This window comes from Pteropus medius, unplaced genomic scaffold (genome assembly GCF_902729225.1).
Source record: "Pteropus medius unplaced genomic scaffold, Ma_sr-lr_union100, whole genome shotgun sequence".
Classification (NCBI taxonomy): Eukaryota; Metazoa; Chordata; class Mammalia; order Chiroptera; family Pteropodidae; genus Pteropus; species Pteropus medius.
Genome location: NW_024342473.1, coordinates 21,087,120 through 21,114,891, shown reverse-complemented (window position 1 = coordinate 21,114,891; position 27,772 = coordinate 21,087,120). Strand labels below are relative to the sequence as shown.

The 27,772-nt window shown below is 33.1% G+C and overlaps 1 protein-coding gene across 1 annotated transcript in view; it reads left to right on the top strand.

The window, feature by feature from the left end:
- The window catches only part of LOC120604618 (protein unc-13 homolog C), a 348,907-nt gene that overhangs the window by 209,653 nt on the left and 111,482 nt on the right, over nt 1-27,772 (top strand). The window contains exon 16 of the mRNA XM_039865545.1: nt 27,150-27,276. Within this exon, the coding sequence (XP_039721479.1) occupies nt 27,150-27,276 (127 nt within the window). The remainder of the gene's footprint in view (nt 1-27,149; nt 27,277-27,772) is intronic.

Genomic DNA, 27,772 nt, shown 5'->3' with positions numbered 1-27,772 from the left:
GGTTCTCTTTCTCTGTCCCTCATAGAGCATGGCCGTTTTACTACCTAATCATTTCTTTATATCTTAGGTGGACTTAAAGGGTTCAGAAAAAAGAAAATGAGCAGATCAACTGCAGTAGCACCAAAATAGTGAAAGGGAAACTGTCAGCTCAGGTTTCTAAAAAATATAAAACTTAGGGTTATAGTGCATTAGTTATATCCCAAAACGTTGTATATTAAAACATAAATAAATATATAGTATTTGTATGGATAGCAGGTTCTGAATTGGGGTCTCTTATGAGGTGACAGTTAAGCTGTTAACCAGGACTGCAGCCTTCAAGTCCTTATGGGCTGCTGGCCAGAGGCCTCAGTTCTCCACAGAATAGACCTCTCATGAACGGCTTGACTGTCCTCATGGTGTGGCACCTAGCTTCTCCTAGAGTGAGCAATACAAGAGAAAGGGCAAAAGCTGTAATGTCTTTTATGATCCAGCCGGGGAGTTACACTTAATCACTTTTGTAATATCTTATTGGTCACACGATTCAACTTATTCAGTGTGGGAAGGAGTGTACAATAATTAAAATATGTTGACCTGAGTAATATATTGTGTTCCTTTGATAGAAATGAGTGTATCAGAGTAAGCTATAATGATTAGTATCAGAGGACATTGACTCTAAGAGGCAAAGATCACCGGTGTCGTCTTGAAGGCTGGCTGTCGTACAGTTAGTATTTGCCTCTCTGATCATGTTTTTATATTAGCATATTCTTCTATTAGGACAGGCTTTTATTGTTTGTGTTGATTTTAAACAAAAGTAACGATCAGAATGGATAAAATCAAACCAGTTTTCTTCCTTCCATTCCTTTCCCTCAGCCCCTCTCACCACCACAAGAAAGATCAGCATGAACCAACTCTAGAAATTTTATGAAGACGAATTCATTTACAGGGTGCTAGGGATCTTATTCGCCTTTCTAGTTTCCTCCCTAAGCTCTTCTGGAAAGGGAAGTTTGGTTCACTGAGAGGAAATTAACCTAACACTCTCAGGAAAAACATTGATCTATCTCTCACTCTCTCTGCATTGCAGGGCAGTGGTTTTCAACCCTGGCTGTGCATTAGAATCATCAGGGTTAGAGCCTAGACCTAAAACAGTCCCAGGTTTTTCGTCTTATTTGGCCACCACCTAGTTAGCACTTATTAAGTACTGCTCTAAATGATATGCAAATAATAACTTCTTTGAAACCTATAACAAACCTATGAAGCAGGTACCACTATTGTCTCCATTTTATAGATGAAGAAATTAAAGCACAGAGAGGTTAAGTATTTTGCCCAAAGGCATACAGCAATGGAAAGGAAAAGCCAAAACTCCAAGGAGTTCGAATATATATCCATAATTGAGTGGAGCTTTTAATGTTAATTAAATTTTGAAGTCCTTCTTTGAAAATCAAATGAAATATTGAAGATCTATTACCAGAAAAAGGAACATAGCGTATCTATTAAAAAATTGTATATATCCTTCCAGGGGTGCATATATAAATACCCTGCAGCCTATGTATAGACTTCTTCCACTATGCATTACTTGCCATTGGAAGGGTTCTTGTTTTCTCTGGACCAGCATCACCTGGGAAGGTGTTAGAAATGCAAATTCCCAGGCTCCACCCCAGACCTACTGAATCAGAATGAATTCAGCAATCCCTGTATTAACAAGACCTCCAGATGAATCTAAAGTGTGAGAACCACTGCTCTAGAAGGCTGGTGTGTAGATGCAAGTGATTAATAATAGTGAATGAGCCTAGCTTCATGGTTCTGTATAGACATCTCATTGTTCTTGGCTCACCATCATGCCAGTAAAAATTCTCTTCTTTTAAAACTTGATTTCTTTGAAAGATGATCACCAGAAGAAAGTCACCGATATTCATTCGAGTATTCATTAATACCAACACTTATATGTCATTTGTTCAATTGATACTCCCTGAATGCTAGCTCTATGCTGGGTATGCAAGACAAAATTACTGAGACAGGCATGACCACTGCCTCAGGGAACTTTTTACTCTATAATAAGCAGATAATTACACCAATAAATGTATAATTATAAAATGTAATCAGTGCTATGGAAGAAAAGTGTATGCTAGACATACATGTTAAAAACGAAACTCTGGAATTAAAACCTCCCCACCCAAACCCTATTCCTATCTTGCCTTTCCCATTTCAGAAAAAGATGCTACCATTTATGTAGTGCTTAGACATTATTTTTGATATCTTTATTTCTCCTATTCCACCACCATCCCCAGCTAGTCAACACATACAGATCTGTAAGTAAATGCTACCTTTTCTACCTCCATACCTTCAAAACATGTCTGGCTCTGTACCTTTTTCTCCATCTCCACTACCTTCAACTAGTTCTAACACCATACTTCCTTTGCACCCCAAATAGCACCCCAAATATTTGCACATTTTTACTGTCGATTCCTATAATTCATTGTGCTTATAGCGTCCTGACTGACCTGCACAAATTTAAATTTGATCAAGACATTCTTTGGCTTGTAAAAACTTCAAAAATATTTCCCTTTCAACAGACCAAAATCTTTAAAAACAAACAAACAAACAAAAACAAAAACAAAAAATCATGGCATATGTTGTACTATGTAATCTGGGCTCTACTTCCAACTTTGTCTCATTCTCTTTCCCTCTCCCTTATCCTTAGCTAGCCACACTGTCCTCATGCTTGTTCTCCAACTGGGCCAAATTTGTTTTCACACCCAGGGCATTTATGCTAACTTTTCCTTCCACCTATAAAGCTCTTCCCTACTCTTGGAATAGTGGGTTCTTCTCCATCCTACAAATCTCAGTTTACATGTTATTTCTTTTCATAACCCACCCTGACCATCCCATCCCTCTCTGTACTCCCACAACTACTCCTTTCCCTCCAAACTCTTACTGTATCTTAATCATTTTATTTAGCCTGGTTATTTGTTCACTTGTTTACTAATGTTTTCTCTTTTATAACACTGTAAAAGTGTTTGGGTCACAATCCAAAGAAGTATATTTTTATAATGACACAGTACACACACACACACACACACACACACACACACACACACACACACACACACACACACACACACACACACACACACACACACACACACACACACTATTAATAACCAACCAAAACAAAATTCTTATGAAACATGGATTCTTGACAAGGATAGAGGTGATAAATTCTGAAACTTCGTTTCTTGCCTTAGATTTTCAATTGCGTGTGTGTGTGTGTTTATTTATTTTAAAATAAGCACAAAGGAGTCAGAAACCTTATAATCCTATTTACAGTTGAATCCTCACTCCTAGAACATGTTAGTCAAACAACAATCTTTGAATCATTTAAAAATATACTATGCAGTAAGCCTTAAATCCCACAAAAGAATATTCAGACATATTTCCATATTCATAAATTTGCCAATATCAATAGAATATACATAATTTGTCTAGTAATATTTAGGAGGCTGACATAATTGTTGACATGTTTTTTTATACCTATCTCTTTATATTTTTAAATATCTATAATGAGAATGTTATATTTAAGCATATTTTTTTCTCTTAAGACAAATGAAATGTTCCCGGCTAATTATCACATCTCTTGGGCAAAGTATTTAAATGGAACACTTGATATGGAAATCTATAGTAGGTCGTAATTGCCAGGAGAAAAATGTAAGAGTGTAATTGACAAAGTAAAGTTGGCATTTGCTGAAAACAAAAGAATGGCTTTGCATATGTCAATATTGTAACATAGTAAATTATCACCTACGTGAAAAGTATATATTAAGCTCTTCATTTTTTTTCTCTATTGTTTTTCTGCTATTAGTCTTTCAGCCATGTCTCACCTGGGAAAAGATAGAAGAAAAAATGAAAAGATAAAAAAGAGGCAATGAGACCTGGGTTAGATTTTTCTTTCTTATTAGCAGTTTTTGGGAAAATAAAGTTTAGACAAATAAGAATTGAAAGTTAATCACTAAAATTCGTTTAGAAAAACACAATTTAAATGGCAAATAAAAATATTTAAATATCACTGCCTTAGATGCTAATTGCTGCCTTACTGCCTCTGGTAGGTATTAAAGAAGACAAAATGATTTAGAAGTATATGAACATTATCTAAACTACTTGACTTTAATTGTGAAACTTGTAAATTTAATCTCATTATATCAAATCAAGCACAAGTACAGCAATGCATGCAGATTTATAGATGGAACCAAAGAATACAAAAACTATGACTTTTGGGGGATAATATTTTGGTCAAGAATCTTTGCTTTTGTTTGGATACCCAGCCAGTGAAAATGTTTTTGCAACAAAGGAAATCTGGGAAGGAGATGGCAATTGGTATAAAATCAGCTTTCCAGAAAATTTCTCCTGATAAAGAACCCAGGAAACTGCTTTACCATGTTTTCTTTTTTCCTTTCTTTCTTTTTTTTTTCTTTCTTTTTTTTTTTTTTTTTTTTGAGAACTTCCAAAGTAAGGTCTGAAGGAATGACCTATTGGTTCTCTTGGGATGATTGCCAATTATATAGGCTATGATGATACGTATAACAGTGACCTGGTTCTAACCTGAGAAGAAGGAGAATGGCCCTGTCTAAAACCCCTTTATGCTTTAGACTAGAACACTGAGCTATTAAGAAAATTACGTGGGAGCGGCTGCAGTGGTGAAACCTCAGACATATCAATCCCATAATAATGGGATGTTTGAGATGGCAAAAAGAGCTGAATTAAGGGGCAAAAAGGGAGTCTTTAGCAGTTTAATGGAAGAAGAAGACAGAAATTATACCCGATGACAGTCTGATACCAGAGAAAACAGCAGGTTGGAGCATGGGGGGTGCTTTGGTGAGGGAACAGAGATGTCTAACGGGGAAGTTGAATGCTTTGTGCTGACAATCTTCACTTCCACATCCCCAAGAAACTTTGTGCACTATGCATTACTTGCCATTGGAAGGGTTCTTTAGGAATGCTCCAAAATGCTAATTTTAACTTCAAAATGGGTCTGAGCAGAGCTGAGGCTGACAGGCTACACACGGTGCCATGTGTTACAGGAAACTCCAGCTCTTTCTCTCCCAGCAGAAACCACTCTAGCATGTGAGAGAGCATGAGTAGCGTATGATATAGCTTATTCTTTTAAATTAAGAAAGTAAATTATAAAATTTGGTACCCTCACTGTGATGAATAAAAATTTCAGTGTGGCACACCTCACAACTCGCTCTGTGGATGGCAGGGTGCCACAACACCATGGCCAAGGACCACTGCTCTGGCTTAGAGAAACACAAAGGCAAAAAGTAGAAAGAATACAAACTGGGCACAGAGAAACAGAGTCGAGATATGTGTGAAGATTCTGCAGAGGCAAAGAGGCAACCAGAAGTCAGACATATGCAAGTAGGAAAACTCCAAGCACAGGAGAATCACAACTCAGGTATGAGACTGAAAATATAACATATCATCCCATGCTTGTCATAAGGAAACCTTCCAAGTACAGCCACGCATGAGAGAACTTATTAATAGAACCCAAATGCAAACAAGCCTTAGAATATTTATTATTCTTTTCTCAATGATTTCTGTCCCTCTTAGTGATACTGTTCGGAGGAATTTCTCCATCTGAGAAGTTGGTCTTGATCAGTTGCCTTTGCATTATGCTCTGTAAAGCGTGAGGTCCAAACTTCAGGGACTGCTTTGGGTGTTAGGGGAGAAAGACTCCACAGAAGCTCATTCTCCTCTATTGAACACTGTGTTTATTAGATATGTCTTGCTATGTAACGTGTTATTCCCAGTGCTTAAACCAATGCAAATTTACTATTTCAGGCAGGTCTGCAAGTCAAAAGTCTGACATGGTCTGAGTTAATCAAGGTGAAGGCAGGCAGGGCTGCTTTTCTTTCTGGAGGCTCTAGAGGAGAATCTATCCCCTTGCCTTTTACAGCTTTTAGGGGCTTTCCATATTTCTTGGCTTATGGCCACCTTTCATCTTCACAGCCAGCAATATTTATTCCAGTCTGTCTCACATTGCATCACTATGTCAGTCACATGTCTGCCTCTGTCTTCCACATTTATGTACCCTGGTGATTACATTGGGGCTGTCTGTAAATCCAAGATAATTTCCCTATTTTAAGGTTAGCTTATTAGCAAACTTAATTCCAACTGCAACCTTAATTTCTCTTTGCCGTAAAACAACATATTCACAGGCTCTGGGGAAAGGATGTGAACTTTTGGGGGGTGTAGTATGGGTGGGCATTACTTTGCCTGTCACAGTCTGTAATCTAGACATAGCTCATCTGGGTCCTCTGTCAGGATCTCTTACAAGGCTGAAATCAAGGTATTATCCAAGATTGTGGTGTCTTCTGAAGGCTTAACTAGTAAAGGATCTGCTTCTAAGCTCTCTGGTGTAGTTGTTTGCAGGATTCAGTTTCTCAAAAATTGTTAGACTGATGCACTCGTTTTTTCCCTGGCAGTTAGCCAGTGGTCTCCTCGGTTCTTTGCCAGATGGGCTTCTACAACATGGTATATTATTTCATTAAAGTGTGCAAGCCAAGAAATCAATAGACAGTTTACTGGCAAGTGGAATTTATGCTCTCTTACAAGCCACAGAATCATAACTTTTGTTGTATTCTATTCATTAGAAGCAAGTCACCAAGTCTTGTCTACTCTCAAGGGGAAGGGATTACCCAAGGTGTGAATATCAAAAGGTGAAAATCATTTTGGTTTTTTTTAGAAGATACTTTCCACAGAGTGCTTAGTGACAAAGAACACTGGCTGAAGTCAGACTGATAGAAAATCTGTATCTACTATTTACTAGCCACATGACATCGCGTAATTGTCATGTTAGCTCTATGCCTCAATTTCTTTATCTGAAAAATCAAGTTGTTTTGAGGATTAATTGAAGTACTACAAGCAATTAGAGAATTCCCTGGCACCTATTGATAAGTGCTCAATAAACACTAGCTCTGATGATGATGATTATTTAAATCTTCATTTGAACAGAGGAGTCAATGATAAAACATAAGTTGAAAACTACTGAACTAGACATATTCGAAAAACTCTAATAATCTATGTGTTTCATTAATAACCTAAATACTTTTTTCCTTTTAGAATACATAGAAAATATGAAGTTTAACATTTCATTAAACACCAGAGAATATGACATAATGATTTTTCTTTCTTTAAAAATGTGTAGTTTTCTGATTGAAAAAAGCTATTATGAGAAATTTAGAAGGTATAAAGAAGCACAAAGAAGAACATTAACGTGCCAGCCTCATTATCCAGAAATTATATATATGCATGTATTAATATATGTATTCAATGTATTATATGCAATATTATATATTATAATACATATATATTTATGTTTTTCACAAATTTGACATATTACACAAAATCACTAATACCTTTATTTTTTACATTATAACTAACCAAAATACTTTTTACGTGAAAATATCATGTTGCATTGTATTCTCCTATACTTTTATTCTTGATTTTTTTGTCATCCCATTATTGATTTATTATTTGTCCAGTATCTATCTACAAGTCATTTTTTAAGAAAGTGTACATAGTTTTATATTCCGAGCCCCTACATGTCAGAAAATATCTCTGTTGCACTTGAATTACAACTTGGCTAAGTATATAGCTTTGAGGATATACTCCCTCATCTCCCCAGAATTTTATTCATTTCTCTAAGTACTTGTAGTGTTTAGGGGTTATAACAGAGGAATATAAGACCAGAATGTTTTTTTTCTTCTTTGTACACAACCTGTTCTGTTTTATTTTAGCGTAGATGCTTATTAGATTTTTATATATATTTCAAAAGTTGAAAATAATGCTGAAGGTTGCTTTCATTATTAATTTTCCCTGGTGCTGAATGCGTAACCATTAACATGTTTCCATCATGTGCTTCCTTCCATTTGTTTACCTCATGTTTCCCAAATCCTGTGTATTTTCCTAAAGTTTCTGGCATATGAATGCCATCTTTCCCTGGAGTCTAGGCTCTCAAAAACTTTTGTAAGCATGAAATAAGTTAACATTCAACGTGCTTGAATGTTAGGGTTATGTAACCTTCATTATAATCAAATTTAAAACATTTTCTTTATCACAAAATAAATCTTGTACCATTAGTCATCACTCCTCTGTACCCCTCCCTCCATTGAACTGTGCACATTAAGTCTACTAACTTTGTGCAATATAAATTATATCTCAATAAAGTTGTTTTCAAAAGTGATTATAAGCAGCAGTATTATATAGATATTTTCAAATTTTAGGATGAAATGAGGACTAGAGAAAGCTCTGCAGGTAATAGCTTAAAGCATTATTCTTTTATAAACATCTCTTATATTCCATGTCTTTATCTTTTAAAAAATGCAATGATTTATAATTTTAACACATTGTCTATTATCTCTCTCAAGTCATAAGATATTTTTCATGAACCATAAAAGATGGTTTTATGTAAATAAATATGAAAACATATAATTATGTTTAGCCTTAATATATTAACTATAATGAGTAATTTTCCTATAATTTCTCTTTATCAAATTTATTCATGCAGAGCATAATACAGGTAGATAATTTCCATTATAAATAGGTACTGACATTATTTGTGAATATTTATACACTTGTGATTTTAATTAGTTTTTTCCTTATTGAATCCTACCAAAGTTCATTAACTTCAGATTTTATCATCTAGTAATCTTTATTCTTTATTTCTCTGTGGGTAACTGATATTGAAACTTTGAAGTCAATGTAGTGACAGCATTACTGCTTTACTGTTCCTACAATTTATTTCTGTTTGCCTACAGAGAAATATGTCAAGTCACTTTAGAAGTAGCAGAAAATAAAGAGTAATATAGTTCTGGATAAAATGTAAGAGATTTGATTTAGATAGTAAAGAACGCATTTTAGTGGTATTTTATCCTTTAAAAGGTATATGAAATACTGAAGTGTACGCTTGTCACTAAAACAATTTTTCACCAAAATAATAAGGCATTTTGAGAGTATTATCAACTCTTATTTTACTTAGGGTAATAAAAAATTATTACATTTAGTTTTTCACTGTTAAAATTATGATTATGTCTTAATATTTTGATTAGAGCTTGATCACTAAGCCAAATTGGGATCAGCTATCAATTTTTTTAGATCAATTATAAAATTCTGCTTGTCATATATAAGTTTAGACATTTTAAAAAGTGTGCTACTTGTTTATACTATTAGCCTATCAAGTTTCTCAATATCCTATGAGGTAAATCAGTATTAATAATAGAAATTAAGGAATATAGAGGTTAAATGACTTGTCAAAGCATATTTCTTCTGCCATTGCTTTTAAAAGAATTATGTTGCTTAAATTTGCACTAACTGAATAAAATTGTTTACAGAGGAATTTAAATCACATTTTCTTTCTACTATGTGGACATAGGATCCCATGGGATTGATAACCACACTAAATACTATCTCAGGAATTTTAAGAAACAGAATGAAATGAGCCTGCTGGGTAATGAAGGTCTTCCATTCACTCATTCCACTGGGAGGTTCTAGACTTTGGCAACTATATTCGTTAGTTAATGTAACCAAGGGAACAGTTGGTATGTGGGTTGAGACAGATTTTGCCTATTTAGTGATCCAAGTCTTCCCATGGGAATTTCAGATATCATGAATCATGTTGCAAATTCTCTTTAGAGAAAACCTGGACAGGAGATGATAACACCCAACGTAGTAACATTAACATTTGTTGCTTCCCACTGCTCTTGCAAACAAAGCAATTAGTTAACTTGTAATTCAAGGAGGAACATTCAGAATAGTTATTGCTAACAGAGTACCAAATTTGGAAATTTATTTTGGTGAATTTTGGTTTTGTCAAGAAAAGTAATATATAAGGCTCATTCCATTCAGCTTTAAAATGAGCAGATTTCCTGGAATACTTAAAATTTTTAAATCTCAGATATCCTCAAATGTTTTGTCACCATATGGGGGGACCACTTTTGCCAACTTTACTTCTCTGAATTGCGAGACTTTTTTCCTACCTGGAATACAATACTTTTCCTCTGTCTTTATGGGAGTTCTCAGAACTATCTCTTCTTTCTATAATGTTTAAAATGTCTAACAGAGTGTCAGATAGGCATTGTCACACCTTGTGAGTGTGTTGTATTTTAAACTAAAATTTGATGAAATGAATTTTTGTTGTTTCGCCATTCTTTTAAGATCCGTGTTTTATAAAACAGATCTACTTAAAATATGTGCTGCAATCTGTGTAACATGAGATGACTGCAACTGAGGAAGTAGTTTTGAAGACTCTTGGTTTTATATTATGCAAATTGCTTTTAGTAAAGTAGCATTTTCTGGAATTCAGAATATTCTGTAGTTATATTGACTATATCTTCAAAAGAAAATAACAGGACACATGGTCTGACATGTAAGACAATACTTTTCTATAAAGTAGAACAACATATTTGAAATTGAAATAATGTCACAGAATACAGACCATACAGTATCCATAGTTATAATACTAGGAAATACCAAATAGTATTGTCTAAGATCACTTTAAAAAGTCTACTGCAAAAATATTAAGATATGAATTGATCTATAATTCATATTAAATGTATTCCTTATATCTATACACACACACACACACACACACACACACACACACACAACATTACTCATTTATTTGATCATTTAATAAGCTAATATTTAAATATCTCTCCTATGTCAGGCACTGTAGTAAGTGCTTGGGACCAAAAAGAGAATCACTGCCCTTATGAGATTCAGTGTCTTGTCAAGGAGACAGGTACTAATCAAATATTCATACATATTTAGATAAAAGTAACCATGATACCTGCTTTAAGACCATTGAAGAGAGGCATTTTATTTTGTCAGGTAATTCAAAAAAGTGTTCCCCAGGAAAGGGATTTTCGAGCTGAGATCTCAAGAACAAGTAGGATCCTGCTAACCAGTTGAAAAGTGATGGGAAGATCTGTTTTGATTAAAAACTTTACAACTACTAAATGTATAGCAAAATCTTTTTCTTTAAACATCTGATTTAAAATATCAACACTGACCTTATAAGTAACTAGCTTGTGAAATTTAGAATTTACATTTCTCTGTTGGCTGTCTGAAATGAAAGTATATAGTTTATGTGCATATGTGTCCACCAATTTGGCACATCTGGTAATGAACCTGATTTTTCTCCATTGTAAAATTAGCTTCCTCTTAGAATATTGCACTCATTGGTTACCACTTAGTTTCAACTATTTTTTGTGTTGGCAAATCCCCAGAAAGTTCCAAAAGAGGAAATGCATGTCCATCTTTAGCTTTTTGATTATGTTCATGATATTTTAGTCACAAAATAATTTCCAGCTGGCAAGCTCGACATACATATTCAACAGCATCTAAATATTGTTGTTGCATCTATTACATAAGCTGCAAAGAAACTCACTTAACAGATGCTCCAAAATTTATAAAACTTGTAATTCTCAAAACATTTGGTGTTTTTATCATAAAATCTGAGTCTCATCTATGATTGATTTGATTGTTCACATTACAGCCCTTCCATTCTCTGGATCTGTATAGTTTGTTTATTTTCTGGGCTCCCATATGTTCCATTTTGTCAGAGTTGGGCCATTTTCCCAGAAGTCAGGCTGTGGGTGAAGTTCAGCAATAGGGAATCCTTTATGAGGAGAATATTGCCAGTTAGAATTTAAGACACATCAGAGAGAGGCAAGTTAATCCAGCTCTGCCCTATTGCAAACAACGGTACTGGTGACAAGGAACATTAAATGATTTTTCAAGGTCACACAGGTGATTAGAACACAGCTGTGGCATATGAACTCCCTTCTCCAGAATCTGTCCAGTATAATTTGTATTATAAATTTTTAGGATAATGATTAAAATCAACTTTTGAAACCCATGAAATTAAAAAGTTTTTGACTACAATACTTAAAAGTAGCTCAAGGCATTGCTTCATTTTGAGTATATGATGAAAGTAACTACTCTTATGTCCTTACATCTCCTACATTCTTTGACTATCTAAAACTCATAAATTTTCTAGTTAGTGGGGGAAAGTGTGTTCATAAGTGGGAATAGGGTAAAATAAATTTTAAACAATCATGTTTAGTCCCTCAACAAAATATTTGATGGTATTTACTCATAAGGAAAGCCTATAGACTCCCCTCAGCCTCCCCACCCACAAAAAGGTCAAATTATTGGCCCAGCTCAGGTCAGCTTTTTTGGTCAAATCACCCAACCAGCAGCTATGATCCTGCAGTAAATTTTAAGCTGCATAAAGTTTGTGACTAAATCCTTAAAAACTCCATCGATTGCCCAAAGTGTATCTCCTAATGGCCTTGATACTCCTTGATGCCCATGAAGGGGTCACAGAATACAAACGGCCTATTTGCTTTTGTTCTAGTAGAAAATGGCAAGAGTTGCATTTTAAACATTCAGTTCTCTTGATTCCACGACTTTGTGTTCATCTATTGTAAGCATGCACATTTTTAAAATATAGATTTAAGTGTGGTTGACCCTGGTACTCTAGTCAACATAAGAAGTTCTCTAAGTTTCTGGATTCGTATAATCAGATACTTCTTTCTTCTTCTCAACTCTGAAATGATAAATAGAACATACCTTAATGTTTATAACCTTATCATAAAGGCACACAATCTCTGATTTCATATCTTGGTACAATTTCTCAATCTTTTGAACTGCTTTGATCTATATATCCGTGAGTTGTAATTAGCCTCTCTGGGGGGTTGATGGTGGGAAACTATCTCTAGAATCTGAAAGCACATTAAGAATTTATTCTTTTCCCCACACTGTTGTCTTGCCTACATTCCCCAGTGTTCTTGGCAACCTCACTTTGAGCCCAGATCAGACTAGGTTCTCTCCTCTCTCTTTCTCCTCACAGAGTTAAAGCTCTATTAGTTCTCACTCTTAAATATCTTCTTTTCCTTTCTTCTCAATACACTTACAACTGTTCTAGTTCAGAACAACATCATTTTCCCCATGGTTTTCTTCCTAAATGCCAGGCTTTTCAAACTGCCTCTCTCCTGCTGCATGAGATCTGTTTAAACTCAAAATCTCTCTCTCTCCTCTACATGGAATTGTTCCAAATATGAAACACTTCGGTGGAACTCTGTTAATAACAATATTAAGTCCAATATCTTTGTATTGAATAGCTAGTGACCTAATCCTTCATGAAAATGCCATTTATATGTAGGTTTATTACTGCTCCTAAAAGAATGGTAAGAACCCAGTGCCTTTGCCACTTTTCATTAGCCTAGGTAATCTAAAGTTTGAATTAAAATCTATAAAATAGAAGCGAATTTCTCTATTCTAGGGTACATGGAAACTGTTTCCTTTGTAGATCATTTTGAATTAATTTATTTTTATTCAATTATTATAACAGAAATATTTTTTTAATTAGCCATGATCATACTACAGCATTTCCTACTGCTATGTATGTATACAAAATTTTTTTTTACTTTTAACATATTAATTTTTGAGTACAAATTGCTGACATAGTATTAGCTAAGATCTTTACTTGCTTTATAAATGTCTCGAGAAGAAATAAGATAATCCAATTTAAAAAGGCTAATTTAATATTAGGAAATCTAGTAATATCATATAGCATATTAATAGATGTAAGAATAAAAAGCATATGGTTATCTCCATAGATGCTGAAAAGGCATATGACAAAATTCAGTACATTTTGTTGAAAAAAAATTCAAGAAAGTATAAAATGATGGATATTTTCTTAACATATTTCATAAAAAGAATTATGTATATTTGTATATCTATATGTGTGTATATATGAAATTTATACATGAAATAGAGACGTAACACAAATTTGTTGAGTCTATATCAGTGTTCATTGTACTATTCTTGCAACTTTTCTGTAATTTTTATGTCAAAATATTATAGAATTCATTATTTCTGAATAATGGAGATAAAGAATGGACTGAATAATGTGATTTTCTGCTGCTATTATCTAGTCCATGCCTTTGATCTTTTTAACCAAGCTATTGTGATAGCCTTCTCACAGTGATTCTTGTTACAACTACAATCACTATTACTGCCATTTATAAAGTATAGTTCAGTGATGACATTTATATAACATTATATCACTAGATTTTATACACATACACACACACCCCACCTCCCACCCACCCACTCCAGAAGGTAATATAGACTTAAAGTACCATTTAATGTAAGAGGAAACAGACTTCTAGGGGCAAAATGACCTGCCCAAAGTGACAAGGCCAGTGAGTGATACAGCCAAGACTGAAGTCCATGTCTTTTGGCTCCCTTTCACTTTCGAATATGTCCTCCAATGGATCCATTTAACTCAAAGGATGGATTAGTTTTTCTATATACTTTTGTTTAAATGTGGAGACCATATGCTAGGCTTCTTTTGTGTCTCTGTAGCATGTAGAATAGTGGTTTGCACATGGTAAACAATCAATAATACTGCTGAATGTAGTGTGAATAAATAGGAAGGGACAGAGAAAAAAAATAAAAGTCGGTGCTTAATGAGTTCTCTGGATATAGTTTTTCTATTTGAACTTTCGCCTAAAGAGTAAAATTTATTAGCTAACACAATAAAAAGGTTAAATAAATGAATATGAGTAGAAGATTGATTATATAAAGGTAGTGTTTAAAAATGTAATTAAAAGATACAAAGTATTTTACTAGTAGTTTTAACTGTAAGGTGGGAATTCTATTGATGGTGAGTTCTAAATAGTGAAAATATGCCAAGGAGCTTGTGTCTTTCACACTGTTTTAATAAGTGCTTAGACATAGTATAGTAAACCTCATGTAACTTCTGTGCTCGTAAATCTTTAAGTACATGAAGTACATTCAATCACTGAAGATTGCTTAAGGAATGAGGTTAATTTTTACCAAGAAAACATTTTATTGAATTATAGTATACATAAATTACACAAATCATAAGTATTGTGCTGGATAAATTTTCATATGCTGAGCTTTCCTGTTAACAGAAATTTAGAAGCCCCCACCATGCTCTGATATTGCAAAATCATTTTTCAAAGAGGTTGTACCAATTTCTTCTCCCACCAACAGTGTATAAAAGTTCCAATTACTCGACATCTTCACCAACTTTGTATTGTCTTTTTTATTCTAGCCATTTTGGTAGGTATGAAAGGATAGTTTAATTAAAATTGTGATTTAATTGTCATTTTCCTGATGACTAATAAAGTGAGGTACCTTTTCATAAGCTTATAGGCCATATGTAAACTATCCAATTAAAAAACGGGCAGAGGACCTGAACAGACACTTCTCCCAAGAAAATATACAAATGGCCAACAGACATATGAAAAGATGCTCAACTTCACTAGCAATTAGGGACATGCAGATCAAAACCATACCGAGATACCACCTCATGCCTGTTAGAATGGCTATTATCAACAAGTCAAGTTATAACAAGTGTTGGAGAGGTGGTGGGCAGAAGGAACCCCCATACTCTGCTGGTGGGAATGTAGATAGTTACATTCACTATGGAAAAGAGTATACAGGTTCCTCAAAAAATTAAGAATAGAATTACCATATGACCCAGCAATCCCTGAGTATCTACCTCAAATTTTGAAAGTATTTATCTTAAAGATATATGCATCCTAGTGTTCATTGCAGCATTATTCACAGTGGCCAAGACATGGAAACAACAGAAGTGTTTTTCGATAGATGATTGCATAAAGAAGTTGTGGTACATATATACAATGGAATATTACTCATCTTTCATGACAAAATAAATCAGAAAAAGTTGAGAACCATTTGGTTTTACTCATATGTGGGATATAAAACTGAAAGCAACAAACAAGGCAGACAAACAAAAATTCATACACACAGACAACAGTTTAGTGGTTACCAGAGGGAAAGAAGGGCGAGAGGGGAGGTAAATAAGAGTAAAGGGGGACAAGTATATGGTGACAGAAGGAGATATGACTTTGGGTGGTGAACACACAAAGCAATATACAGATGTATTATTGAATTATAAACTTGAAACCTACATAATTTTATTAACCAATGTCACCCCAATAAATTTAATTTAAAAAGATTAAAAAATTCTTTTAAAAAGTAAAGTGATGGCTACGAAGCTCAAAAGGGCCCTCAGTACTGACAGCAGTTTCTACATTTCACTAAGCACTTTCTCTCCTATGCTGAGACTATTATTTCATACTTGTGTTCTCCTTTCACAAATATCTAAGAGCCCCTCTTTTCTCCTCACTCTGAATTGATCACTTAGATTCCACATCTCCCACTACCACAATTATCAACCTGCCTTCTTCTATAGCCATATACTTCACCTCCTTCCTGGTACTATGGCTTAACTACCCATAATAGTATTTAAAGTTAACCACTCTCCTTGTGTACTGAATAATACCTGAATTCTCCCAAAGATGTTGCTGTTGGAATTGTGTACTATCTCTTCTGCCTTATTAATTTTTCTCTGTCCAACTAAATTATCCCCATAACCATAAAAACATATTACTTTTTAATTATTAAATAGACTTGTAATCCTAAAATAAAGACCAATGGGATTAAAAATTAAACATTACACATATAAAAATCAAATTAGAGATTAACAAAATATTTTACTGTGTAACATTAAAGCTAAAAGAAACAAAAAGCAAAGATAAATTATATGATATAATAAACCCTTACAACAAGAGTAATGTCACTAAAATGAAAAAGCACCCTGAGAAAAATATATGCAGAAATTGTTTTAAAAATTAAAAGCTACATTTTATACAGAAGCCATATAGATTAAAAATTAAAACAGTATTTACTGAATTAAAAACCAGTATTTAAAGGGCAGGGACATGAATGAAAAAAATACATAAGAAGTGAAATTACTCAACAAACATTAAAAAAATGTTCAACTCCTTAGGAAAGAAATTCAAAGTATAAACAAAAAATGAAGTACCACTTTCTAACTATTACAGTAGCACACTTAAAATCATTACAATATTCTGTCAGAGGGGTACTAAAATGAGAATGCCCATCATCACTGGTGATGTGCACACTATTGAAAACTCTGGTATAGAATTTTGCAATATATTTCAAAATACAGTGTTCATCATCTTTGGCTAAGTGATTCTACTATTAAAAGTGTTTTATCTTGTGTCTTCTGAAGACATTTATGAAGTATGTAAAGGTCTTAACTAATATTATGTCAGCAATTGCACTCAATAAATGATATTTTAAAATAGCATGTGGCACATGGTAAAGACTCAATGACATGTTACTATTGTTATTATCATTATTTAATGGTGAAACTCACTAAACTGAGTTGCAAAAATTTACTGAAGTAGTTACTATAATGAGGATGTGGAATACAGTGAAGGAATATAGTTAATAATATTATAATAACCATAAATAGAGCCAGATGAGTACTAGAGTAATCGGGACCACTTTAAAAGTTACATAACTGTCTAATCATTGTGCTGTATACCCGAAACTAATATTAAAAAAAAAAAAAAGACACGTAATAAGAAAATCTGGAGTTGAGCTGTACCAGAATGGTGTACAGCCAGAGCATTATTATACAGAAAAACTAACAGACTGATGATGTGCCCCAAGGATTTAAATGAAATGGATTTAAACTAGATGGAGTAAAAACATAATTCAAGAACATTTTTATCATAGTATTATTCATAACATTTTAAAGAATACTAACAGCCCAATTATCCAAAAATAGAAAGTTGGTTAAAAAGCTGAGGTTTATGAATTTGGTGGGACATTATGCAATCACTAAAATGACTCAATCACTCTCTGTATCAATATGCCAAAATCAAAAAAAAAGTGAAAGAATACAAAAGTGCACCTATACTACATTACAAATATATAAAATTTTGTAACTTACAAATAGATCATAAATGACATATTTTGAACCTGAGTTTTTATACTTTATATTTGTGTATGTATTTTTTTTTATACATAATACACAAAAGAACAATGCCAGTAATCTAGACTTGATTTTAGTGTATGGTTTTCTTTGGTGAACTATATTTTCAATGTTTTGCTTATTTTTTTCTGAGTTATCTGACATTTTCTTAATATATAAAATTCTTTATAGTAGGTATTAGCCTTTTGTCGAATATTTTGCATCGCAATATTTTCTGTCTATAGCTCACTTTTTACTCTCAGCGTCTTTCAATAAGTAGACATTCTTAACTGTAACAGTGCAATTGATAACTTATTGTTAGTGCTGTTTTCCTTATTTAGGTAATTATTATCTACCCAAGATCATAATAATAATCTGTTTTATTCCAAAGATTATTGTTTTTACCTTCCAAATTTAGATCTTTAATTCCTCTCAAACTCATTTTTAGTGTACTAAACAACCTTTGAGGAAGTTGTATGACATAAAAAAGGAACTTAGAACCTAAAGTCAGACAGATCTAAAGAATAATAACGTAAAAGTGCATGCCCAAGAATACATAAAGCGTTGTTTCTTAGACACAATGATGACATAAATCTCATTTCTAATGATGTAAATCTAACATAAAAAAATGTTGAGTGAAAGGAGTGGGTTATAGAACAAAGTATTTACAAAAATTGTATGCACACATATTTATAAAGTCATAGAGCATTATCTTGTAAGGCAATGGTCCCCAACCTTTTTGGCACCAGGGACCAGTGGGAATCTAATGCCTGATGATCTGATCTAAGGTGGAGCTGAGGTGGTGGTGCTAGTTCTGGGGAGCGGCTGCAAATATAGATGAAGCTTTGCTCACCTCCTCCTGTCCGGCCCGGTTCCTAAGAGGCCACGGACCAGTACCAGTCTGAGGCCTGGAGGTTGGAGATCCCTGTTTTGGGTATTCAGTCATAGTTTAACAGCATATTTGTGAATTATGGAATTTCTGGTAATTTTATTTCTTTTTTGTATTTTCTCTATTTGAATTTTTTTCAATGAATATATTTTTTTTTCAGTGAACATTTCAAAATAAACATGAAAAATTATTTTTATTAAAATACAAACAAGTACGTAGAGGAAAAGAATTATCCAGAGAGAAACACAATAACCTTTTGGATCTTTCCATTCAGTCTTTTTCCTTGGTATAGGTAGGTGGTGGCTGTTTCATTTTTTAATAAAAATTGTAATTCTTATTTAATTAGACTTGATTAGACTTCTGAATCTGGTATAATTCTGGCCCGAGGGAAAAAGAAGCTTTAACATAGGAATTCTTTGTATCCAGTAAATAGATTTATTTCTGTAATGAAATATAATGATTCATGATAAAATGTGTGGCTTTATCTCCATGCTGTTAAAAAAGAATGAACCAATACCTCTACGTCTTTGCATGTTTTATTGGAGCCAGCTAGTTCAGCTGTAGGTACTTTGCTTTCTTGTCAGAAATATGACTGGATATACAATTCTTCAGCCTTCAGCAAATTTTCCTCTCATGACTCTGTATGTGATTTATTATCCTATAATTTTTAGTGAATGGAAGAGTCACAGACTAGCCTATTGTAAGTAATTGCATATGTTCGGTTTTTTGTTTAGAAGCCTGTAAGATTTTTTTTCTTTATTTGTCTTTCAAACATTTTGGCATCTATGTCTATTCACTAGCATCTATATGTATCTTTACCAGTGGAGAATCCTTAGCTTTATACTTGCTTTCCTCTCTCTCCTACTGCAAGATTGTTTTATTTGATTATGCCTTTTATTATTGATTTTGTTACATTTGTATGACATTTTATTTCTTATGTTGGATCTCTGTTCTCTAGTAGCAGAAGTCTCTATAGTTTCCATGTCAATCAATTACTTTCTAATATTTTGCACTAAGAATTATCCCCGAATTCTGGAAAATTTTGTTAAGCTCTTCTTCAAATTACTGGCCTGTTTCCCTAAATTTTCTATTTTGCTCTTTACTGTTTCCAGTTGAATTTTTTAAATAAGGTGTTAGTTTTTGAAAATGTAATACATGTATTTTAAAAAAAAGAAAAAAGAAAATGCAGTAGATGTACATGGTTAAAACAATCAGTACATAAGAATATCTATGAAAAGTCTTTTACCCCCAAGAATTTTCCAATTTCCTATATATTTTCAGAAATGCTCCAAGTGTACACATGTATGTACTTTCATGTCTTTCTCTTTTTTACACAAATGGTAATATAGCACCTATACTCCACTGCACCTTGCTATTTTATTTGACAATATAAATAGGGCTCATACTACATAAACACATTTAGATCTACCTCATTCTTTGTTATAATTTTATTATTTTCAAAGGAATAGATGTATAAAACATACTATTTCTTTCCATATCAATACATAGATTATTTTTAGTATTTTGCTAAGATAAATACTTCTGAAACTATACTTTTTGTTTACGTGTGCAAATGTACTTAGAAGTGGAGTAATGGTAGACAGGGTAAAGGGGGTCAAATATGTGGTGACAGAAAGAAATCTAACTATGAGAGGTGAACACAGTGTAAATATATATATGCCTTACTGTTAAAGTGTACAGCTGAAACTTATTGGATTTCATTTAACAATGTCACCATAAAAAATATAAATATATAATTTTTTTTAAAAAGAAGTAGAATTCTTAGAGGAATCGCCGAAGATTTGTGCATTTAAAATCATTTTGATATATATTGCCAATTTTTCCCTAAAAAGCAAAACAGTATACTTTGCTTTTTTCAATCTGTTAGAGAAATACAATCTCCTTTAATTTTCATATCCTTAAATATGAATGAAATTCCACTTTAGTGTCCCTATAATCTCTTCTCCAGACAACAACCAAAGTGATGTTTTACAAATATATTATAAACCAAAATCTTCCGGTATTATTCCATAAATCTTATGGGAGAGATTCTTATCATAGGCCCCAAGATTATGTGTGACCTGGCCTTGGCTTCTCTCTGAAATCAGCTCTCACCACTCACGCTCACTGACTCTGCTTTAGCCACCTGGTCTCCTTGTGTCTCTTTGAACTTGTCAAGCACACTCTTTTGATTGAGGGCTACTTCACTTGCTGTATTTTCCTCAAATGCTTTTCCAGGATATGGCTGCATGATTTGCTCTCTGACTTCATTCAGTTCTGCTTTCATGTCATTTCATTAGAGAGCTTTCCTGAACACCCTATTGAAAAGGGCACTCTCAGTTTATCTACTCCCTTGCTCTATTTTTCACTTTCCATGTTAACACTTACCACTACCTCACATTATATTGAACAGTTTTTATTGTCTGATTTCCTCACTATATGTAAATTCCAAGATGACGGGAACATTGTTTTCTTCTTTGCTGTACTCTCAGTACATAGAATAGTACCTGGTTCATGGTAGATAACAATAAAAAGAAGTTGCATAAATGAATGAAATCCATGTTTCAGTCCCCAGTCGTTGCTAGGACTCTGGGTAAAAATACAATTTAAGTGAAGCTTGTGTTTGTTTCTTTTTTTATACCCTTTCTTCATAATTGTCAATTAATGCCAATAGATTCTTTGGGTGCCTATATTTACCATTATGTTCCAGCCTGGTGGCCATCTCTGTCTTCTTAAAAGCTCTTTTCCATTTCATCACATTGTTTTAACCTTATAACTATCCATTTCTAGTTTCCTAGCACCAGATTATGTGGTCCTGCCTTCATACTGCTTTCTGATTTTCTAAGGTCCATGACTCAGACAAGTCATGCAATATTCTTCCAAGTCATCAAATGGTATGTTTTTTCTTCCAGGTGGTATGGGAAACTAGCTCCATGTTTTTAGTTGGCTGCAAATATTTCACAGATGTAGGAGTTGGTGTCCTAAATGAAGATTAAAGGGGAAATTTTGGTGGTGTACTGTTTAATTTTTGCAAAGAAAAGTTTGAAGTCAAAAAGGATGATTGAAATGCCAAGTCATTTGTAAACAGATTGTTTTACCCAGAAATAGAGACAGTGCAAGTTTTGGGTGACACAGAAAGGGGTTCAGGAGATTTTGTTTCTTGGTCTTACTCTAAACCCACTGGTCTAGGTTTGTGGGTTGTAGATCTTCACCAGAATTCTAAGCAGGTATATCAGAGAGTGTGTCCATGAGGTATGTCTGACCCCACATCGTTTCTGGTTTAATGAACCCAGGGAGCCTGGATTCATTCTGAGATTCTGCTGAGAGACTGGTTGTGATTATGAGTAGCACTGCCAGCTACTACTCTCAAGGATAAAACTGCTTCTGGCATCAGTTTCGTAATGGAGTAAGGAAATATTTTATTAATTTTGCTTGGCTTTTTTCTAGTGTTTTACTAAGGCTTAGTTATCAGAAATGTGTCAAGAAAGAAACTTCATTTATCTTCTTCCTTACCTTACAAAAATTAATGGCATTTGTTCCTTCATAGTCATTAATTTTTGAGAAAGTTGCTAACAATAATGTACTACCATGGCTAATCTTTTCTCTTGTTGGCTAGTTTTTTTTTTTTTTTTTTTCTGGAAGCTTCACATTAGTCCACATTACTTTTTGCTAACATGTTATATGTAGTCATTTATTTTTTTTTAAGTTTTATTTTATTACTCCAAGCTTTATACCTTATTAATACCATAACTTAACTTTGGCAGCCAGAATTTTAGGTGATTTCTCACTCTAAAGATGTGCTGACATCATAAAACCTTTATAGAGCTTCTCTAAAATGGAAAGTTGTAATTCTTATTCTCTCTTTTTTTTTTTACTTCTAATTAAATGACTTAGAAATCTCAGTGTTGTTGTTAATATGAATTTATGATTATCTTTGATAGATATTTCTATGTGTATATTATCTTTAAAAGTCCGATACATCTTTATTTTTAGAGCCAAAAGTTATGGGTAATAAGGTTTTAGATTTGTGAACACATATCTCACAAAACATCACATGTGTTGGGCCCCTAATACTGGCTTTTTATTTGATATTCCTTCCAGACCTTCCAAATCATCATTTTTTAGAGATACAGCAAGCTGTCAAACACTCAGATGGGTGATTGATTAAGATAATTCTACAAAATTGTAGAACTATAAGACAATACAGAGTATTTATGCAACAAAATGATGCCACAAATTAAATGGAAAATGGCACTGTGATGCTTTATGGCAGCCAATTTGCTCTTGGCACAAGAATGGGTTAAGAGTATACCACCTTTATCCTATAACCAATACATAATCGTGCATTTCTGTATTATACACAAAACACTAACTTGTGTAAACAATAACTTCCGGAAGAAAATATACTCTTTGCAGTAAATGCTGGAAAATAGGCATATTCTTCTAAATTGCCAAGCTTTTCCTTTATACAATTTTAATGAAGCATTTTTATTCTGATAGTAAAATATTCATATTTCTCATTGAAATTCAAAGATTATATTTCATACAAAATTATCATACTGCTGTTTGGAAAACTAATTAAATGTTTTGTAAATGTAATGAGCTAGTTAAATCTTTGTTGCCAAAATTAAAATATAAGAAAATTGATGGCTAAATAAATTCTACGAGTCATTCACGTCACATGAGATAAATACAATTTTGTCAGTGTGGTTTGTCACCAAGCAGAAGACAATTTAGGTAGAATTAAAGCTAATTTGAAGCATATTTTTGAATTTGATATTATAATCTCACATTGATATTTGGTGGGTGGTAGAATATACTTGTAGTTTATTTGAAATATGTCCTTATATAATTATACATTATGAGAGTAATATATGAAGACATGAGAAAAACAGGCATATGGCTTTTGCAACAGTAACAGCTCACTTTTTATAGATTTATTTAAATGATAATAATAACTACTCAGAGTATAGCTCAGAGCCCACAAGCATGAAACAAAGCTGACGGGAAGATAAAAAGTGGTATTAGTCTGTCCACAAAGCCTATGTATTTTACTTCTATGATATTCTCCTCTCAGAGCCTATATATTTTCTTAACATGAACTTAAACACATTTGATTAACTGATTTTCTATGTGATGATGGATTAATTCAGAGTGCAGTCTACTAGAGGTACTTACACTGATATACTACCTCAGAGCAAGGGGATAGTCTGAATGCAAGTGTGTGTGTATTAGAAAGAGTGGTTTGGAGGTTAACAAGTGGGTCTCAATCTTTGTAAACACTTTTGTGATGCAACATAATATAACCCCATATAACCTAACTCCATGTAATTTAACACAGTACCACACACTTTACAACTTAAGGTAGGTATAGTAGTACCCCCTTATCCACTGGGGATATATTCCAAGACCCCTAGTGGATGCCTGAAACCCCAAATAGTATCAAACCCTATAACAGACTATGTTTTTTCCTAAACATATATACCTGTTCACTTAAACAAAGCACTTTATGGCATCTCTTTGGCATATTTGAATTGTCAACATCACTTTAGGCCATTATTAAGTAATATAATAGTTACTTGAAAACAAGCACTGGGTCTCTCACACATGACCTGGCACAAGATACATGCCCAATAAACGTTTTTGGTATTTGATGAAACTGGGTTATCCTTTGCTTTAGGATCCTGTTACTATACAGACATTCTTGGAAGAGGTAACACATTAGATCAGGCACATCCCTAACATTTGCAAAGGCAAGAGCATGAATGGAGAACCACATGCAGTAGACCGAAAGACTTATGATTTCTAAATAAAGCTAGTAAACTTATATAAAAATGTGTTCTACCTTCCACCTCAACAAATAAGCTTACTTTCATATTAACGTGATAAAAAAAATTGTGTAACTTATTTTTTAATATGCTGAAAGTTGGAAAAATATCAAAGATAATTTTATTATCAATTTGCATATTTATCTGGGTGTTCAGTTCTGGGTGACAATGGGTTTTTAAATAAATATAAGTCATAAATACTATATTTTTTTAAGAAAATGTATATTTTCACCTTTATTTCAGCAAAATTACTAATTATGCAGTTATAATAAAAGATATTAAATTTTTTAGTACCAAATAATACAACCTTTCCCAAATTACATAATGTCTTTTCTCTTTTATTTTTTTTCTGTTTAAAAAAATTTAACAACACCTCGTCCTGAACATTTTCTATTTTCAGCGTTTCTTTTTCTTGAGGTCCACTTACATTTTTTTCTTTACAATCTTAATTTACACACATTCTTAATAAAAGGGTTAAAAAAGTCGTTATGTTCAAAATAGACATAATTTGAATATGTATTTTATAAAAAGATGTAATTTAAAATAAACCATAAATACAAAAATGAAAATTTTAAATTACATCCATGTGCTTTCAGATACAGTTTATACACAGTTTTCAAAGCTAGTTCCTTCTAAAATATTCAAAAAGTTATTAAAATGAGGACAAAATTCAAATTATTATTTTAGGTGAACTTTTATGTAAATCATTTGACTAAAGTTAAAATTTAATGAGTTAAATCTCATTAATCTAAATTGAAAAAATAAAACTATTGACAATTCTAGCATTTAGTAGCCATCTAGTTAGCAAAGAATCCATATCAGGCTTCATGTATATTACATCAAGAACTACACATGTACATACAAATTTTGAGAGTAATATGTATTATTTAATATTCAAAATATCCCTCAGCCAGCATGTGTACCTACATTGATTCACAAGTGCCTCTGAATGCATGAATTAGAACCAAAGAAAATGGGTGTTTGTTAATACTCCTAAGTAAAACTTTGTTATGCAATAATCTATTGTTAATCATAAGGGAGGTGGTATTAGTTACAAAGGCAGATGTTTAGAGTTCCAACTTGCTTTGCGCTAGAACCACAGGTGGGATCACAAGTGACAGAGGAGACCACAAACTGTTTAATTTTCAAGTTTGTAATTGTGATAAGTAGAGCCCTCTTGATGTGTGGGTCCTAGGGCAAGGGTCTTCCCTTGTCTGGGTTTCCGGATTGTGTTGCATTAAATTCCTACCTGCGAGTTTATCAGATAAATTAATTCTCTTAAGGTGTGTATACTAGACTTCAGAAGGGAAGGGGGCAGGGGGAGAGCCAACACTGAAAGAGGGAAAGGGAGAAATGAATTCAGAGGGAGTTAAAGCAAAACATCACCTAGGTCATAATTTTGTTCAGCCGAGTGGTCTAGATGTTTATTACTCTTGTTTTATGCATATATATGTGTGTGTGTGTTCTCTCTTCCCCCACCCCCACCACTGCTCTGCAAACTGTCTTGAATTAATCATTATTTAGATAATTTGAAAATGTTCTATTTGGGATTGTGGTTCCTCTTGCACTTATTCAGATTCAAGTTACTCTATAGTCAGATTTTGGGAAGCGAGGGTGTTGTCAACTTGTTTGTAACATTCTAATTGTTTCAATTAGTATTTTCAGCCTGGAATGTAAAGTATAGGATATTTCTACTGTAAATCAAAGCCCTTAGCTTGAAAGAGATTCACAGGCCTCAACCAGAGCTTTTCAGAGTGCGCTTTCAACCTGAATATTGTTAGGGATATTTTGGGTTTGGTTGTGTCTGTACTTGTAGCTGCAGTGGGCCAAGAAACTAATATTAGGGGAGGAAGCAGAGATAAACATATTTAGTAATATTATTTATCTCTGTATGTCCAAATCAAAATAACAGTTTTAAGCTATACTTTTTGAGCAAGAGAGGAAAAAAGTGTCACATATTAGGAAATCCTACTAAGTAATGTCAAAAAGCCACAAGGTGTAAAATAATTTTAGCTGAACTTAAAAGTTGAAGAATTCATCTGGCTTAGAAGTTGGATATATTTCCTCTCCTTTTCAACTATCTTAATTTTTTAAGTGTTAAATATCCAGGCTAAAATTGTGATCTTCTCATTCATATTTCCAGTATTAATCAGGGATTATGTCTCCTAGTTTGATTCATGTTTTATTCATGCTCAGTGTTTTAATTCTTTCTGGCACTTTGCATCAGGCTAAAATCATCAAAATATGAAAGCTTGCAGATAAATAGAAAATTTTTAGTATTTTATTTTCTTGTAACTGTGTCAGAATTTTTACCTTTTTCAGGAAGGCACATTAGAATATTCAAGTTATTCCATGTAGGACTTATAATGATTTTTACATTTTATAATATTTCAGGTCTGTATTTAGCAATATAAAAAGGCATTTGACATGCTGTCATATCAAATATAATGTTTTCTCCCTTTGTGAAATACTACTAATAAAAGTAGATTGGAACACAGTAGCATTGTTGGCAAACCAAACTTTATTAAGTGTTCGATTTTATCTGTTATAGAACATGAAAAGCAGCGGTTATGCAAGAGCACCGATTATATGAATTTGCATTTCAAAGTGAAATGGTTTTATAATGAATATGTGCGAGAACTTCCTGCCTTCAAGGATGCCGTTCCTGAATACTCCTTGTAAGTAGTGATTTTCAATATCAAGTTTATTCTCAAGTCATAGTCCCATAAAATTATACCTGAGTTACGCAGCCCTAAAAATCCCTTCATATAGTCTTAATTTGAATGAAGACATTTCTATTATAAAATTAACATTAAATGATTTGCATGTCTTTGGGAAACCATATTTAATTAAATTGCGTTGCATTTTTCAAGTATGCCTTACTTGGACATTCAACTCGAAGAGAAAGAAAGACATGATAAGCTATGACTCACATGATGAGATTATTTTCTATGAAAGTGTTAGAACTCAAATTTTGTTGGGAAAAGGGGAATGCTTGTACATTGAGCTATATAATCAAATTTTTATTCAAACTGAAAAATGTATTAGGATTTATATTTCTAAAATCAAATTTATTGTTAAACAGGTAACATTTCAAAAACATTTCTATTAAATACATTTGTAAGCATGTAATCAAGCTTGTGATAATCAGCATTTGATATTTACCAAAATTTT